Consider the following 19,026-nt stretch of genomic DNA (forward strand, 5'->3'; position numbering starts at 1 on the left):
GACTGTGTTAGCATCTGGTACCTAAATTTCTGTTTCTCCTGTACTAAGTTGTGCCACTCTGATCTAGTCTGAAAACTTCTAAATTGGTATGATCTCAGTATTACTCCCCCCTCTGTTTTTTATTTCCTTTATTTCCCTTTCTAAACCAATAAGCAAATATGTAATTGATTATGTTCTCACACGATTTCTAAATTATACTGTAGGTTTTGGAACTAGGGAACTACAGCATTATGCAATGCATCAACCAAAAAACCCCATTGCTAGTTTATTATCCCCACTAAAATACAAATAAGCATAAATGCTGAGAAACAACCCAGACTTTAACTTCAAAAATGCTTTATTAATCTTGTTCCTGAAATAAGGCCTATTTTCAGAGTATAATTTCCCTTTCTGATGTATTTTACCACTAAAAAGCAGGTTCATGCCCAAAAGCAGTGTCAATAGCGACTGCCTTTCAATGATGATGCAGTAAGTGTGCACAAATGAAGGCAGAGCTCTGAACCAGTTGGTTCCCCCCCCCCCCCCAAAGTTTGGGTTTTTTTTTCGAGAAAGCACTATAGAAGCTTGGGCCAAACGTATTTATCTCCCGTGTGACACGTCTCAGGTCTAAGTATTTTCCTTCCAGGAGGCTAGCAAAGCCACCGGCTAGCTATCTATGAGGCCCATCTAAGGTATAGGAAGGGATTCCGGCGTGACAGGGCAGTGCACAGCGGTATGGAAACGCCGGCGCTCCCACGCCGGCAGCACCACAGCCCGCGCCTAAAGCTCGGCCGCTCTCCGGAAGGGCCGGTTGTCCCGGCGGGCGCGGCGGCCGCTCTCCCGGCAGGGGCCGGCAGCAGGGCGGGCTCGGGCTGGCTGCGCAGGCCCAGCCTCTGCCGTTCCGGCCTCCTCCGATGTGCGCTTCGGTGTCTCTCCGGACAAGACCTAGGTCGCCACACCCGCCCGCGAGGAGCCCGATGCCGCGGTCCCGCGGCCTTTTTCCGTAGCGTTTTGTCCACAGCCTGGAACACGGGGCGAGGGAAGGGGCGGCGGGCCCGGGGCCGCCTCAGGGAAGGCCCCACGGCGCAGGCGGCGAGATGCTTGGGGTCACGGAGGGCCCCGCGCTGAAGGACCTCTTCCCACGAAGGCCCGCCCTGCCCGTGGGCGGTAAGCGGCGGCGAAGGGCGGAGGGCCCGGCCGGCAACGCCGCGCCACGCTGCTGGCGGAGGCGAACCGGGGCTGTGAAGAGAGCGGTAGGGTAGGCGGCGCAGCCCCGCCCTCCGCACGCCTACCGCCTGCGGGGCGGGGCCCCTTCAGCCCGGAGTCGCCGCTTCCTCCCCTGCCGGGCCGGCGGCGGCCGTCAGCCGCGCGCTCCGCTCCTGCCGCTGCCTCGGCGCCCTGCGCCTTTAAGGCAGGCCGGTCCCGCGTCACGTGTGAGGGGAGTGTAAACAGGAAGCGGCCGGCCGGGAGGTGGGGTGGGTTCGTTGGGGACCGTTTGCGCCGGGTGACTTGCGCCGCGAGCCGCCGCCATGAGCCGCGAGCCGCCGCCGGGGGAGGAAGAGGCGCCGGGAGGAGGAGGAGAGGGAGGAGGAGAAGATGGGAGAGCGAGAGCCGGGGAGGGCGGCTGCTACCTGGCGCTGTGCGCGCGGCCCGTGCACTTCGAGAAGGCCAACCCCGTCAACTGCGTCTTCTTCGACGAGGCCAACAAGCAGGTGGGCGCGGCGGCGGCGGCGGCGGCGGGCCCTCCCCGCGGGGGCGGCGGGAGGCCGCGCTTCCCCGTCCTGACGGGCTGCCGGGCGGTGTTTGTCGACCGACGGATGGTCGCCTCCGGGCTTCGGCCCATCCCCTTCCCCGGGGCTGTGTGAGGGAGGACCGCTGCCTTGTGCCAGTGCCGAGCCCCCAGCCTGCCCTGGTGGGCGTCTGGGGAGAGGGAGCGGCCGGCGGATCCTGGCCGCCCCCTCCGTGCCTCGCATGGCTCTGCAGCCTGGGGTCGCGGCATCGGGCCTGCGGCCTCAGCCTTTCCCGCTGCTGCTCGGTTGCCTCTCCGAGAAGAGGGGTCTGGAGGCTCTCCTGCCTGGGTTTGATTTCCTCCCCTTTTCTCGGCTGCTGAGCATGAGGCTGGTTGTTCCCCTTCTGTGGAAGTGCCACGGTGCGAGGTCTAGCTGCTGGGTGGCTGGCTCGGAACCTGTCATCCTGCTAGAGGCGGTAGAATTTTTTTTTTCTCAAATGCATCAACATAGATTTATTAGGTTGAATTTCACCTGCCTGTACTCTCACTGCCGTAAGGTCTTTCTGGAATTCTTCAGAGTCAGCACTTTTTCTTTCTATTCCAAATGTCCCAACATTACTGGCAAACTTTTGACACTTCACTGTTAGCTCCATTTTTTCCCTTTTCAATTCCTAAAGTTCAGTATATTAATAAAAATTAATACTTGTAGCTTGTGGCTCGGACCTGAGTGGATGCTTTGCTTTTCATTTCTTGGCTTTAGTTCTTTTAAGCATGTTTCTCCTTAATATGCTTATGGGCTTCTGAGTATTCAACTCAGTATAGCTAAAAGATCCACAGCCTGTCATGAGTTTTATATAGATGTGGATACATTCTGCTGTCTAATTCCTGTCACCATTCTGTGACCTCAGCATTCACAGAATTGAAATGTTCAAGCTTTCTTCCCCATATAAATGGCATGGTTTCCCATGTGTGGCGTGGACATGATCAGTGGCATATTTGGAGAGGGGGGAGTATTTCTGGGATGTGTTTCTTGCTGTTGCGCTCTGTTCAGAATTATTGATGTCCTTTCTCTTTATAAACCATAATCCTTTACTTACATTTTGAGGGCCAGTTGAAATAAGATTACTTAAACATGCCTGTCAGGAGACACTATATCACAGTGTGAATATGACATAACTACACAGAAACTGTTTTTTAAGAGCTCACTTGAAAGAAACTTATTTGCAACTGTACATTTAATTCTCCATGTTTTCTTGCTACTCTAAAATTGTTCAATTTCCGATGTGTCTCTAAATCATTTGTAACCAGCATTTCAATGACAGTTTCCCACGTGAACGGCCTTCTGGGAGATCTGTCCTTGCTATCTTGTCATCTCGCAAAGATAAAGAGAGTGTTTCCTTCATTTTCTATCTACATCAGTCGCAAAAGTAGTTTAAGTATTTATCATTCTTGTAACGCTGTGGACTTGCTTGCAGTTTAGCCTTGACACCTGTATTCCTGCATGAGCATACTGCACCAGTAGCATGGCTAACATTACAAAACAACATAGCTGTTATTCTGAGACCTGATCTGTGTGTCTAGTGCTTCTACACATACAACAGGTACAAATAAGGCATCTGCCTGACTTTCTTTTTCTAAGCCAGTTAAAGTTTGTAACAGCATGACTTTTTTTTTAATGTTATCTTATTCCAGCTCAACAAGCCATGCATAGTTTTTATACATATATATGTGCAGTTGTGCTAAAATGAATTCTTTAAGTTGTTAGTGTAAGTCAGCTGAAACTTCTTAGGTACATGCAAAACTGCAGATTACTATTAAACTATTCCTATCTAATAACATGTTCTGAGAAGATCAAGCTTCTGGGTCATTGAGTTGCATCTCTTCACAATCCCCAAGCTGATTTCCTTTTTGTTTTAAACAATGCCCTGGTGTCTCAGATACTTTTAATAGTACTTGACTTAGGAAAATATGAATATTTAAAAAAAAAAAGAGAGAGAGAAAAGCTTATACAGACTTTTACCATTTTAACTTGCCCAGTAGTTCAGAATATGCCTACAAGACTGTTACAGTACCATTGGAAACCTGTCAACTCTAAGTAAACTTGGAGCTCCAGAGGAAGGAATTGATTATTTACTGAATCTCAGTGTGAACTGGCAGATCTGTGTAAGAACAAAAATTGCATCTAGTAAAAAAATTAAAGGTATGGCTTATAGAAAAGAAAGCATGTTAAGGTTATGATTTTGAATAAGCTACAAATATGTTCAAAACTTTTTTATAGGTTTTTGCTGTTCGATCTGGTGGAGCTACAGGAGTTGTTGTTAAAGGTTTGGAGGATAGAAATCCCATTTCCTTCAGGTAAGGCACCTTCATCGTTGTTGTCTTGGGATAGAATTCTGCAATCTTAAAAGTATGTGGTACTTAGTCCTGACTTATTGTAATTCAGGCATAAAACTTATAAGTAGTTGTTATCATATTTTGATTTTGTTCTTAGGCATAATCTTGCAGTTAAGATGTTATGCTTTGCCCTCATGAATTTATAGTCTTCTGGGGAAAAAAAAGTTAGTAGGCTGTGGCTTTTTTTTAAACAGCAATGTTTTATTAAAACATGCTATATATGTGAGAGAGTGTGGAGATTCAAACTTGTGATTCCTACAACAGCAGTGACTTATCCAAGGATGCAGTTTAGCAAGTTAAACAAAATGAAGTAAACTTAAATGTGTAGAGAACCATAATTTCTTAATTTCACGCCTGTGATTTAAGCACAGTGTTTCCTACATGTAGGTTTCTTACATTCTGTTTCTTGTTTAAGTTGTCGTCTTTTATATCTCTGTTTTTTTGTTGAAATGCTTTTTGCAGAATCTGACAACAGTACTTTCAATGAAACTACTTTGTCTTTAGAAAACTATTTTATATATGCCTCTGTTAAGAGCAATGGCTCTTTGTACTCTGCTGTCCATATGTGAGGAAGTATTCTTTTGCTCGAAGGTTGCTTCAGTCCAGACATGGATGAAACAATTTGTAGTTGAGGTGTCTTTACTGCAATCTGTCAGGTATTACATAGGGCCTGTCCTGAAAGTTGGTATTTTTATTTGACTTTTTAATTTGACTACCCTTGTCACAAATGCTGAGGGAGCTGAAAATACTCAGTGAACTTCAGGAGGTTCCACAGTTTTCCTGCTTGACTATTTAGCTCTCTCTTTGTCTGGGCTTAATAACGTATACTGGAAGTAGAAATACCTTATTCATGCCAATGGTACTGATGCTTGTTTGGTAAGAAGACATTTTTTTATTTTTTCACATGATGTGAAAGCAGCCTCCCTCTCCCTTTAGTGTCAGAAATTCTTCTAGAGGATGTGTCCTAATGGGGAAGCAAGTAGGCTTGGGTCACTTAGCAGTAGTTCTGGAAGTAAAGGAGCTGATTGCAGGATGTTGGTGAGTATCACAGAACTCCAGACTCACTGGGACGGAACTGAGAAACGCAGGTTTGAATAGTTCCACAGTCTTCCAGTTCCACATCATAGACCAGCAGAGTTGAGCATTTACAGTAACTTCAGGTGCTAATTTGTGCAATCTTAGCCATGTTTCTGTAACATGGCTTGTTACATGGATGTGTTCAGGACTTCTGAAGAGTGAACTGCCATTATCTTCCAGTCTGAATTTTGAATCCTGTACTTGTCTGGCAACACTCATAAGTTGTATTCAAAAGCATTTGCATTACACATTTTTTTTTCCTCTCTCATTGCCTTTTTGAGGGTGTATTACAGAGCTCCGCAAGAAGCTATTTTAAACAATATTTCCATAACTTCTTTTTCTTTTTGTATAGGATGGAAGACAAAGGAGAAGTGAAGTGCATCAAGTTTTCCTTGGGGAACAAGATACTGGCTGTGCAGAGAACTTTGAAGAGTGTGGTAAGAAACCTACATCCTGCAGATAGGGAATTGGAGCTGGAAATCTTCTACTTACAGTACCATAGTAGAAGCCTCTGAGACAAAAGTTGACGAGGTCTGGTGGCTAACAACAGCTGTAGTGAAAATTCTTCTATCATCCTGAGAGGCTGAATAGGCAACATTGTTGTCTTACTAGTATCATCATTTAAGAAAAAGTGTGGGGGGAGCCAACTCCTATAAAGAATTCCCTGGCAGGGATGAACTGGAATATAGTAAGTCAAGTTTTTCTTCTATATATCTCATGCAAAATAATTTGATAAACTAATATCTGTTCTCTTGTATCTACGTATGTGTCTTGTCTGTGCTTCATAATTGCTAACACACTTCATGGGTGTTTTTGCAGGATTTTTTGAATTTTATTCCAGATAGCCCTCAGCTAGAATATACACAGGAATGTAAGGTAAGTTAAGTAAATGTCCAAAGCTTATATGCTTGGGTGAAACTCTAATCTTAGTTACGCTAGTGGCCTCTACTCTATTGTGATAGATAGTGTGAAAGAACTAATTGTGATACCTTCCAAAACACTAACATGAAGTAAACGAGATACGTAGGCACTACTGTCTATCTGAATTGAGGTAAATGAACAGGTATTAACAATACCATAAAAAAACTTCCTGGTCCAGTCACTTTAATTCTTTCCTAGAAAGGACCAGAAATGCTGTGGAGGCAACAAACGTCAAGGTTTGGGAAGGAGAAGAGACAAAGTGCTGATGATATGGAAACAGTGGACAGTAATTATACTAATGCCAGATATGTTAATGTGGATGTTTTACCCTAATTTCACTGATCAGTGATAGTAAGCTATTACTAGTTTGCATACTATGTTTGGTATTTTTAAACAACCCTTCTAGTTTTTTGATGATTATTTTACAAGAAACAAGTACTATTGTGATTGTTTGGGACTTTCCAACTTTTAACTAAGATAATTTACATTTTGGGGCAATAGAATGCTAAAGTAAATTTTTAAACATCTGCTTTGCACAGATCCCTTTATTCCTGTAGACTTTAAAGCTGAAGCACTCTCTGCTTCATTGTTTAGGATTATGTGTTTGAGTAAACCATTCTAGCAAAGCATTTATGGTAGTGTTCTGAGTAAAGTCATGGCAAATATTTCCACTTAGTTCTTAATTTCTGTCAACAGAAGGAACACGTGTTTCATGTCAGGAGTTGGTTGAATTGGTAGTATGGTTTGGACCAGAAGAACTTGGTTATTTAGGGTGAAAAGAAAATTTGACTGTGTAATAAACTTGTAAATCTTACATGCTGCCAAAAATTCAGGTCATACAGCAGTTGTGTTCATACATAGTTTTGGAAGTCTTTACAAAAGTAGCTGATGCATGCTGGGTGTCTTGTTGGCCAAAAGTACTAACTAACTCCAGTGATTGGATAACTAAATTGCCTTGGGTCTTCCGTTCTTCATTTAGTAATATTAGCTTATCTGAATAGTTAATTTTTCCAAGTAAAAGAGTGTTTATTTGCTTGTTTGTTAAAAGACAAAGAATGCCAATATTCTAGGATTCTGCTGGACAAGTTCTACAGAAATTGTCTTCATCACAGATCAAGGAATTGAATTCTATCAGGTAATACAAGTAACTCCTGGAGGACAGACATATTTAGAGATTTGAAAACGTAAATTTGTGTCTGTATCTTTTAATTCCTTTCTTCTAGCTCTCTGATTGAGAACGCACAACTAAAAAAAGAAATTCTGCTGTTTTGTTTGCAGACTACGATTATTTTTCTTTGAGAGGAATACTTTTTGGGGCAGAGGGAACTTAACACTAACAGGTTATTTAGCACAGCTAACAAAGACCCTCTATAAAGGAGTACTGAATTAAGCCTTGAGAACTCCAGATTAATAGATGCTCTTGGCTTGTATGGAAATGAGTATCTAAATCTAATGTGAAATATCACTTCATGCAAAACAAATCAGCATTGGGGAGGATGTGTGCATGCTTAAAATGCAGCGAAGAACAAATAATTGACTGAGACAGGGATACCCTTCTGCAAATTGGGAGCTTCCTCCTATGTTGATCTCATTGTCTGAGTTCCTCTGTGTTACGTGTAATTTCCTTTGTATATGTTTTTGGAGAAATCTAATGAATAAATAGCCCTTTTGGACATTCATGATGAGGGATATTATAAACTTCCTCCGAAGTTGTGCATTTCCCAATAGTTCCAGTCCTGGAGGTAAGACAGGGTGTTTCACATAATTACTGTTACTAACAGCTAGTACTAAAGAAAGTAACTGAAAAAGCAGCATTATTTCCTCCTGATTGAGGGAGAACAATGTATTTGGCACCTAAAAGGATTATGAATGTCAACCCTGGAAGTAAAAGGACTAAATAAAATAAGTGTGTTTTTGAGAGAAGTTATTTAAGCCCTTAAAATGAAACAAATTAATTTATATACTTAGTTCTTAAAATAAAAGACTAAGGAAGCTGGGGAGTGAAGGCAGCAAAGATATTGTAATAACTTTTTAATAAAACTTCACTAGTTGTATCAAGCTAGGTGTTTTCTCCATTATGGACAGAACTTTTACCCAGACCTGGCTGATGGGGAAGAGACAGCACCTTTCAGCTCATTAGAATTTGAGGAGAATTTGATGTGTGTTCCTTAGCTACAGGAAATTGGGGCCTAAGCTGTAATTGTCAGGTGTCTGATTTTTAATTCTAGCACTGTAAATGCCCTTACACTTAACTGTTTCTCACTTAACATTCCTAGCTACTGTGTAGTACCATTTATGCTGTTGGAATCCTGATGGTAATATAATGCTAATATCCTGTGTTTCCAGGTATTACCAGAGAAACGAAGTTTAAAACTTCTGAAGAATCAGAGTATTAATGTCAACTGGTACATGTATTGTCCAGAGAGCTCTGTTATTCTTCTGTCGACCACTGTCCTTGGCAATGTCCTGCAGCCATTCTATTTCAAGGTAAAGAGATATGTTCCAAACTTTTAATTTTGTGTGCTTCCATTTTTTTAGGCTGCTTCTTCACTCAAATATTCTATTGCTTTTCCTGGATTTCTTCCAAGAGGTGCATGTGTTCACATCTGTATATGACAATAAGCAAAGAACAAGGCAAAAATCTATAAGGCAGTTCCTAGGTGATGGCTTGAAATTAAGTAATTCGCTCTTTCTTATGTCCTCGTTGGAAAGAGGTGTGTCCAGTTAATGTTGGACAGTTGACCTTGAGAAAGGAAAAAAAAAAAAATTAGTGACCCAACATTTGACAACTTAAATATCTTTCAAGAGATCTTTTTTTCACTTAAATAAGTATATATTATTTACTTTTACTATGGGCATTTGCACTCCGTAGTGCAGTAATAAAGAAAATTAAGGGCTTTTCACTTGTGATTATAACTACAACCTTCCAAATGTGAGTGGATTCATTTGAAAAAGAAAGCAAAAAGGTAGCACTTAAGAAACAACTATTGTCCCAAGCATGAGAGGGCTTTGTTCACAGTATTTATTTCTCTAAGTCTTCTTCCCTGTCGCCAACACTTACTGGGAAAATGTTTTTCTTTTTGGCTTGGAAAAAGTGTGTAGTAAAAACTAGAATCTGTTTGAAGTTAATCATGCAGTAAGATGATTTAAAGAATGAGGAAGAGAACTACAGAGTTCATCTTACTTCTCTCAGAGGATTAGGAGGATTTCTCTGGTAGTCTAAGGGAAGAGATTAAAAAGAAGCTTATTCAAATGGGTTTCCTGGTTTGATCTTGTGTAGACTCTGTACTGGATCCTGAAATGATGTTCTCTTAGGTGGCTAGGTGGAACTTGCTAGCCTCTCACAGCTTTCTTTTTAAGGACTTAGGTCATGCTTCCCCCTCCTTAACATTTTGTGTCAAGTTGTAGCTTGAAGCTAGATAATTTTTATTTTGTGTTCAGAAGGTGATCTTTAAAGATTTCCTGAGAAAGGTACTGTACTAAAATAATCTTTGAAAATAGAGCTCTAGCAAAGGATCTATTTCTGTAGTGTTCACGCTTCACACTCAAGAAGGAGTTAATGAGGACGGGAAGGGAATTTCAGTAGAAGCTTTGGAAACTCTGAAAACTTGCTTAAATATAAATTCTATAGGAAAAGAGGAAGAGGAGAGAGGAAACCTTGGGCAGGAGCAGGAATATGCTCTGAGTATAAGGCAGATTCTGAAGTTAGCAGGAACAAAAGGAGACTGTGACTGGTAGGAGGTACTGATATTTTCCCCTTCCCAGTAAGCAGTTATTTAAGAGTTGGAGCATATATTTTGCTGGAAGAGAGGAAGAAAGTTAAGAGAACTGCTGTTTGAGATCTCCAGGCCAACTGTAAATGGGATCTGCATACGAATTTGTCTTGACTTAATTAAAATGGAAATATTTTGCTAGCTGAAGCTGATGTTATAAAATCAAGATGATAAAGCTGCTAAAATTATAATACCGGAAGTACATGTTTAGGATCACAGTAGGAAAAAAAAAAGTGTCAAACCCTTTTTTTCTTTTCGGCTATCACCATTCTTCACCTCATGGGGGTGCTATTGATACAGCGTTTGATGAAAGGTTACTTGAGACCTTTCTGTTTCAAGTCTTAACAATGGATTTCTTTGGGGTTTTTTGCTGTTTAACAGAGTGGAACAATGTCAAAACTATCAAAATTTGAAATCGAGTTACCTGCAGCACCCAAGTCCTCCAAGCTCAGCCTTTCTGAAAGAGATATTGCTATGGCTACAATGTATGTATCTAACTAATCAAGCCTTTCTTGGAAAAGTATTATAGTTTGGGGATGCTGAGAAAAGAACATTAACATTTTTGCACTTGTTTCTTGTTTTAGCAGCACTACTGAAGCTTAAAAGTGCTTCAGTTACTGCCTTGAACAAAGCATCTAAACAACTCTGTTGGGGCAAGGTGGGGAGGGGAAGCTAACTGAGAAGTCTTACATGAAATTGTTCTCGATTAGTACAGAAATTTTGAGAATGCTTCATTTTTGAACTGATGTGTTGGTAGAGTTGTTCTTAGATGCCTAACTTGCATGAGTATAGGCCATGCATTGTGATTTATCCAGTGCTGTTTTAGTCTTTCACTTCTAATTAATTGATCACTTGACTTAGATAATCTCACATCTGTTCTTTTAGGATAAAATGTATGGCTCTAACAGACTGGTAGAGCTCTTATTTGAAAATAATGCTTTAATCCTGTTGTCCCATTAGATATGGGCAGCTTTATGTTCTCTATTTGAGGCATCACTCCAGGACTTCCAATAGTACAGGAGCAGAAGTAGTCCTCTATCACTTACCAAGGTAAGAGCAGAATGAAGAACATCAGTGGCAATTCACATGCATGAAAGAGACATCTGCTTTTCTAGTTTAAACAGGCTTACTGACTGGTTCTTCTCATCTCTTTCCATAGAGAGGGCTCCTGTAAGAAGACACATATTTTAAAGCTGAACAGAACTGGAAAGTTTGCACTGAATGTTGTGGATAACTTGGTGGTAGTACATCATCAGGATACTGAGGTGTGATTTATTTATATGATGTTGTGCTTTAACTTTTGAAAGTTATGGGCAGATTTTAATAATGATGCCTGTTAGCTCTAGAAAATATTTTTGCATGTGCTTAGCTTTGCCAAAAGCCAGAGTATTTGAAGAACAAAACCATAAGGTTATAAGAGATTCAGAGTTATCCTTTTATCTTGTTGGGCTAACATTTAATCAGGGCTGTTGCTGATGCCTGTTTTTTCATACACTTTTTTTTTTGGTCATCTTGTTAGTTTCCTATGACACTCTGCTGCTGCACTGTGTAGGCTTTTAAGGCATTGTATGAAGAGGTAGAGTTAAATTGGATACTAAATCATTAATCCTGGGAACTTCTCATATTGCACGCATTTGACTAATATGTTTCTATGACACAAACTTAGGCTTCTTTAGTTTGAAGGCCCGGATCTGCAAAAACTTCTATGAACACAAATGATCTTATGCATATGGTAGCATAGGTAAAACTTGTTTGTCTATAGTCTCAGTAGCAAGGCTTGGTGAGGGGTAAAGCTAAAGTGGTACTTTGCTCTTAACTTGTGGAGAGGCTTTGGCTTCTTGTATATCTTCCCTTGGGCAGCTTCAAGAACTGGGGCATGTTTTCTCATTAGGATGATTAGTTGATGTTTCAGTTCTAATTTGTGTTAATTCTATACATTAGCATTTAACCCAGAGCACTTATTCTCCAGCATTTTGGTCAAGCTATAAACATGACTACATAAACACAGAAGACAAAATCAGACTGAATAGGGTAGATACCAATAATTGAAGTCATGTTTCATTAGCACTGAAAGTGAAGCTAATTTCCACTGTGCAAGGCTAAGAACGTGGTCCATACTGTGTAGAAGCATTAGTGACTTGAGTTCAACAAGACTGAATGGTAGAAGTATGAGGATATCATAGGAAGATGGAGAATTTTCCTCACAGTTTCTAGCATTCATAACTAAGCTTTGAATTTGACATGAATCTCTTATAAGGAGGTATATAAGACTGAGAGATACTTTTTACCAGGGCCTGCAGTGACAGTTGAAGGGGCAATGGTTTTAAACTGAAGGAGAGTAGATTTAGATTGGATATAAGAAAGAAACTATTTACAGTGAGGGTGGTGAGACCCTGGAACAGGTTGCCCAGGGAAGTTGTGGATTGCCCCATCATTGGATGTGTTCAAAGTCAGGTTGGACAGGGCTTTGAGCAGCCTGATGCAGTGAAAGAGGTCCCTGCCCACAGCACATCCCTTCCAACCCACACCATTCTATGATTCTAATGGAGAACACAAGATGAAAATGTGAAAAGCAGCCTGAATACACGTAAATGGGTGGCAATTCACATTTGTGAATACTAATTTCCTCTTTTCTTCTCAATTGCAGACTTCAGTTATATTTGACATCAAGCTAAAAGGAGAATTTGATGGGTCTACAACCATCCACCAATTTGTACTTCCACCTCGATCAATACAACCCTATCAAATACCTGTAGCAGGTAGAGCTACTATATAATAAATATCCTAACACTGCTATCAAGATTATCTAAATGTAACAGCTGGCATACCAGAGTGCGTCAGTTTTTAGGATGCTGGCTACTAACATTTCTATTATACATATTTAGGAGAGGGTGAGAGGAAGAACAAAGGTAAGAAGGAATTGAGCATAAATTTGTGTTCCAAACTTGTGCCTACTACAGAAGAGTTGCTGTTGCATATTTCCCATAGCACTTTGCTTTTACACTTCAAAGTTTTTTGGTTTTTTTTTTTTTTGCCACAGCTGTAAGAGCTTGTGTGTGTACTCAAAAGCACTTCATGCTTTTCTGGCTTAAGTCATGACTATTTAACTTCCTAAGTCACATAAAGAGGCAGAAAGACAATCCAAGTTTAGAGTCAAGTTTAGAAGCAATGCTAAGATCAATGTTAGGACTTCAATGCTTAGATTCTTCTTCTTGGATTATTTTTCTGTTCTGCTGTCCTAGAAGTATAGCAGATAATTACCCTCAAGCTGGAAGTAGCTAGAAATAGCCTGAGCATAATTCCACTAGCATATGGCAAAGTAGTGTGGTTCTCTTTATAGAAGAGAAAGATGCTTCTACAGGAACAATTGCACCTTAAAAGCTCTTTAACATCTGAACGTTGAAGTCAAAGAGCAAGTATGACTGATAAATGTCCAGGTGGAGGTTTGTATTAAACAAAGGTTAGGATCAGAAAGTACAAGCCAGTCTTGCTTTTTAAGAAACTAAAGTGATTATGCATAAATACAGCAAACGGAGTGTATGTACTTAGAATTATAGTACCAGAGATGGAATACTTCTGCATGCATGATTTCACTTGGCTGAAAAACAAAACAGTCATATTTTGAAGAACTTGTTTACCTTCTCACAGTGTCAGATTTTCTTTGTAGATGATCTGGCTACACAAATGGGTATATCTTTTTTGCCTGCATGCTATAGGACTGCTAGGCATGTTACAATGCATACTTGCCTTTTCAGTGTAAGCTTGTAGTTTGTATTTTGTTAGTGTAGGAGAGCTGCCAGAGTACTGCTGTTCTTCACCTGATGTTAATTTTTCTGCAGGTCCAGCGTCTGTGACAAGTCAGTCTCCTGTTCCATGTAAACTCTGTATCCTTTAAATACCCCACAAGTGCAAGAGTCTTTATAAAGCCTTGTTCTATGTACCAAGCACAGATGAAGCTAGCATTTGTTACCTTGACCCATTAAGTGCAGCTTTAGCTGATTATTTACTTCAAGACAAAATAGTATGCTTCATAAGAGACAGTAATGCTTTCAGAGAGTTGTAAATATGGAAATCTAGTATAATACAGTACCACATTTCTTGGTCATTTGAGATGCATGTATGAAATTACTGAATAGGTACACCATGAAATTAAGATACAATTCCAAGAATACGGTTCAAGACCTTACAAGAAAAGGTAACAGTAAATGAAAGTATGTTAATGGGATCTGCTTCAGTACAGTAATGTGAAGTCAGTAGTAACAGTTTAGAATCAATGTTAATATGGATGTTAGAACTTTAACATTTAGATTCTTCTTCTTGGATTGTCTTTCAACCTGATATTATCATCAGTGCAAGTGAAGGTAAGTGGTGAGCTGTTTGACTCTACTATACTCAGTGTCAAAGAGGGGCTAGCTTATAACTTCAGTGCACAAAGCAGCTTAAAACAAAGTGACTAAACAGATGTACCTAGTAAGATGACTACTCATGGTAGTGATAACTGAGGATGACCATATCTTTACTACAACTTTTCAGGGGTAATGCTGCTTTAAAACAAACTTAGGAAGGCAAATCATAATCTAGATGTGTTCTCATTTAAAGGTGGAAAAGTTGGATGTCTAGGCTATACTATATAAGGCAATTCACTTCTTGTTTTACTCCTTCAAATCAAGGTTACCTCTGGAGTCTTCAAGTGAAACTTGAACCTGTAGTTAACCTCTTGCTAGATAAAGGAAAACTAATGGATTTCCTTCTCCAAAGGAAAGAATGCAAAATGGTTATCCTATCTGTATGCTCTCAAAGTAAGTTCATGTGCTTTGTCTGTCTCTTGAAAGTACAATACTGCTTATTCATAAATACACAAGTTAGCTGAGCTGTTCTTAGATTTGAGATCACCTCTGAAGCTAGCTTGGTCCTGTAAGATGTTATTTGCCTAGACTACCCTCAGTCACCATTCTAAGGGAATTTTTTAACAGCATGAAAGAATTCAGCTCCCCCCCCCCCCCCCCCCCCTTAGTTTAACTATATCTGACATGACTGAAGGCTTCTTTTTAAGTTTAGAATCAAGTTTAGAGTAGAGATCACATTTTGAAAAAGGCAACATTAAAGCCCCTGGTTATTTCTCCTCATAGTTCTTTTTTCTTTTTATCTTTTCAGTGCTCAGTGAGCCAGAAAGGGGATCACTGTCTGTGATTGCAACTGTTTTTGACAAACTGAATCATGAATATAAGAAGTACTTGGAAGCTGAGCAAAGCTATACTATGGTAAACCATGTTTAGCTACAGCAGCTTACAAAGATAGGATGATGCTATTTGCATTTCAGGTTGCATCATGATGAAGGCATGCTCTTTTCTACTTAGGAAATCCAGGCCTACCCCCAGGTCCTGACTACCTCAGGCTCATAGTAGAAGGTCTACTGTGCAAGGTGTACTGTGCACCCCCCTTAGCACTCTGTGGTGGCAGGTGCTGCATAGCTCATCTCCAGCATGACAAGTAACATACCCCAGTGCTTGAAAGCAGAAAGAGGGTAGAGGCTAAAAAAGCAACTTGGAATCCATAACTATCAAAACAGTTTCCAAGCCACTGATATACCACTGCACAACATATGCAGCTCTGATGCATCTCAATTACTTCTGTTAAAATACCAAGTTCAAGCACTAACTCGCATAGTACAGCCACATGCTAAAAATCCTTCTAAAGCTGAGGAACACAGTAAGTTTGATTCATCTCCTGGTTTTGAAGCATATAACAGCAGCTACATTTATATAACTTCTTTTAAAAGCAGTTTTAAATTTAATACTAAGCCCACACAGAAGAGAATGCATCCAGTATAACATGACCACAGATGTGAATTTGCTCAGTAACAAAACATGTTTTGTTATGTTCTCAGTGGAAAACAGTCTCTGTACAGATGAGACTGACTACAACTGTACTACAAGACTACAGTTTTCTTTTAAAAAGGCTTTCTTCTTGTAGGTGGTAGAAGCAGGCCTGAGCAGAAGTAATCCACTCCTGAAACGGCCAGTCCGCACTCAAGCAGTTATTGACCAGTCTGACATGTACACACATGTTTTATCTGTATTCACAGAGAAGAAGGTAAGTTAATTTTGAGTGCTAGTTTGGCAGCAGTCTCAGAGCAGCAAGCTTAAGTTGACTGCTTGAAATAGCCTGCAGAAGGCTTTCTTGTTAGGATTAGGGTATTTTGATGCCCGTTCTTACAGGGTTGTCATTAACAGAGGAAGCTACACAAGTTCCACCTAACACTTTTTTCTTGTCCAGGAAGCACCTCATAAGTTCACTATAGCAGTCTTGATGGAATACATTCGCTCTCTTAACCAGTTCCAGATTGCAGTTCAGGTAGAGTACTTACATGCCAAGTATATCACCTCACTCCATGAAATTACATGGAGTTTCAGACCAGTCTCAGTCGTGTTTAAGTCCTATACAACACTACCTCCTAGACTGTAAAAACTAGTATTAAGACGCACCTTTGATAGTCTTCTTCCTGCATTCACAGCACTACTTGTATGAGCTGGTCATCAAAACCCTTGTTCAACACAACTTGTTCTACATGCTCCATCAGTTTCTGCAGTACCATGTGCTCAGTGACTCAAAGCCTTTGGTATGTAAGACAAGGTGCTTCAATAAGCTAGTGATGGAGGTGGGAAGTCTTCAGAATTTTAAGGTTATTTCTACTTTTGCCCTAGGCTTGTCTGTTACTGTCCCTGGAAAGCATTTACCCTCCTGCACATCAGCTCTCTCTGGACATGTTAAAAGTAAGCATTTCAGACTATAGTAACTCCATCTCACATGGGGGTTAGACTTGTCAAACAGCTTACCTGACCAAGCTTGAAGTGACTAGCTAGCATCTCGGTCATTTGTTAGAAGCATAGTCTTACAGCTGTGATTGACTTCACAGAGACTTTCCACAGCAAATGATGAAATAGTGGAAGTTCTGTTGTCCAAACACCAAGTTTTGGCTGCCTTGAGATTCATCAGGGGTATTGGAGGACACGACAGCATTTCAGCCCGCAAGTTCCTTGACGCAGCAAAACAAGCAGATGACGACATGCTCTTCTATACTATATTCAGATTCTTTGAACAAAGAAATCAGCGGTTACGGGGAAACCCTAGTTTCACACCAGGTAAGCAATAAGCAGTTAGACCAAGATACTCAGTTCTGCAAACAGACCTAAGACTTGTTTCACTTCCACTCCAGCAGAATCTGTATTGTTAAGATAAAACTCTTGGCACATTCTAGCCTGTATTTTAGACTTACCTTTAAGCATAGTTCCAAAGTTAACTTGTCTTACCCCTTTGTGTACTGCACCCAGGACTAAAGAGACTGAGCCAAACAGGAACTTGCAGATTAAGTAACCTGTTTGGCTTGCAGCTGCTTGCACTGCTTAGTTTAGCAAAGCCATTCACTCCAATTAGTGCTTTCTCCTGAAGCCAGGAACTGGGTCAAGAAACCTTTGAGTTCAGTTGTCTGTTCCCCCAGATTACAAAAATTCAAGGCCTGTTTTATACTACAGTTCCTCTCACTTTAAAAGCCAAAGCTAAACTGCTTGCACTGGCAACATGTTCTTAATCACCAGAGAGGCTATAGGCACAGAATCCCACTCCAAGATCTTACATCTTGACAGTAAAGAACTCATAGATGTGAATCTGCTGGTTAGATACAGGAACTAGATCAGACATCTGCTTCACCACAAGAATACCTGTCACAGGACTGGAGATACCTCACTATTCCACTGCTTTAAAATTGTTAAACTCCGTTACTCAAAGGCATTAAAGATAAGAATTAGTACTTATAAATTGAGGTAAGTGAAACTACACAATCTTGCTTCTCAGTTTCTGAGTTTTAAAGTTAAAATTAACTTTTATTTTGACCCCCTTAGGTGAGCACTGTGAAGAACATGTCACCTTCTTCAAACAAGTTTTTGGAGAACAAGCTCTCATGAAGCCCACAACATTCTGAAAGACTCTTCCAGTGAAATGTATAAACTTAATTTATTGCATTTAAGTAGATTTTTGAACTACAAAATTGCTATTTTATAATAAAGTATATACAAGACATTTTGGCAAATAGTACTAAAAATATTACAACTTGTGATGGCTTCCCCCTAAAAATAGAGACAAAGATTGCATTGGCCTGCATTTAAAATTAGTGTCAGTGGTTTAGCAGTCCATTCTCATACACATCACCTCAGTTTCATTGACAAAAAAGCTATTCAACTCGCAATACAGCTGGTTTAGGTTTCTAGAAGAAAAAGATGCAGCCTCTTGAAACCAGAAGTGTTTTAGTAATCTTGTTAACACATCTAGTTTTAGTAATACTGTTACATGAGCCACACGTAGCATTTCCTGAGTTTAAAAGCTATGTCCAAAGCTGCAGCTGATGTCTTCTAGTTGAATCGGTGCAGGAGTCAAGTCAGTGGTGGTTACAGTGTGATAGTCATAGAACATTGCTGCACTTCAGTTCTTGAGAAGAGTTGGGCCTAAGCCACAGTTCATGCAGTCCACTGAACACTGTTAAAAACTAGAAGTAGAGGAGTCTCTCCCGTTCCGTACCTCTGGTCCTCTCTTGTGCAGCACGAGTTTTAGCTTTATTTACTGATGGGCCTGAGCAAGAGAAAATAGAGTTATTCCAGTCTTAACATTACAGCAGATCAGTCAGTCATCAAGAAGCACGCATGATCTTAGTTGTCTAGGTCCAGCTTAACATTGATGAGACTTCAGAAACATGCTTCTGCTCAGTTGTTAATAGCTGTCAGCAGCAGCAAGGGCAGTAGGCAAATCCCCATCAGTCTTAACCCCCTTAAGTAAGGCTCAGTTAAAGTCTGCTTTTAAGAACTACACCACAGGCATGAATTTCCAAATTCAAGAGGACAGTGTTTGGACCATCCTTACTGCAAAGCAAGATTGCTTCTGCAAATGCAGGTTTGTTGCTTCCACCCACCATCCTGTCCCCAGGTTTAGAGACATTAATCATGCTGCTGCCTGTTGGGCCACATGGGCCTAGGCAGCCAACTCCATGAAGAACAGCACAGTGCAACCACACGGGGCCGGCTGTGCCTGCTTCAGTTCAGCACGCCTGTAATGGTGAGCTCGCACTGCCACCAGTAACCTTTGCGTTCCATCACACCAGCTACT

The 19,026-nt window shown here is 40.7% G+C and overlaps 2 protein-coding genes across 2 annotated transcripts in view; one reads left to right on the top strand and one right to left on the bottom strand.

Annotated features, from left to right (window-relative positions):
* Positions 1-786: 786 nt before the first annotated feature.
* Positions 787-17,947, top strand: RMC1 (regulator of MON1-CCZ1). Its single transcript, XM_075494485.1, has 20 exons — positions 787-1,691; positions 3,987-4,063; positions 5,532-5,616; positions 5,999-6,055; positions 7,149-7,235; positions 8,447-8,587; positions 10,255-10,358; positions 10,834-10,923; positions 11,033-11,138; positions 12,521-12,632; positions 13,713-13,757; positions 14,181-14,234; positions 14,544-14,672; positions 15,028-15,134; positions 15,847-15,966; positions 16,150-16,227; positions 16,388-16,492; positions 16,578-16,646; positions 16,790-17,015; positions 17,772-17,947. The coding sequence occupies exons 1-20, from the start codon at positions 1,509-1,511 to the stop codon at positions 17,849-17,851; spliced, it is 2,055 nt and encodes a 684-aa protein (XP_075350600.1). The 5' UTR covers positions 787-1,508; the 3' UTR covers positions 17,852-17,947.
* NPC1 (NPC intracellular cholesterol transporter 1) overlaps positions 17,865-19,026 on the bottom strand; it is a 29,116-nt gene continuing 27,954 nt past the window's right edge. The window contains exon 25 of the mRNA XM_075494483.1: positions 17,865-18,495. Within this exon, the coding sequence (XP_075350598.1) occupies positions 18,413-18,495 (83 nt within the window). The 3' untranslated portion in view covers positions 17,865-18,412. The remainder of the gene's footprint in view (positions 18,496-19,026) is intronic.

This window comes from Mycteria americana, chromosome 2, assembly GCF_035582795.1.
Source record: "Mycteria americana isolate JAX WOST 10 ecotype Jacksonville Zoo and Gardens chromosome 2, USCA_MyAme_1.0, whole genome shotgun sequence".
NCBI lineage: Eukaryota > Metazoa > Chordata > Aves > Ciconiiformes > Ciconiidae > Mycteria > Mycteria americana.

Excerpts from the sequence above, each read along its gene's own strand:
- RMC1 (XM_075494485.1), top strand. The coding sequence starts at position 1,509 with ATGAGCCGCGAGCCGCCGCCGGGGGAGGAAGAGGCGCCGGGAGGAGGA. Across the intron at positions 16,493-16,577 it reads TCAGTGACTCAAAGCCTTTG|GCTTGTCTGTTACTGTCCCT; the intron begins GTATGTAAGACA and ends CTTTTGCCCTAG. Across the intron at positions 16,647-16,789 it reads TCTCTCTGGACATGTTAAAA|AGACTTTCCACAGCAAATGA; the intron begins GTAAGCATTTCA and ends TTGACTTCACAG.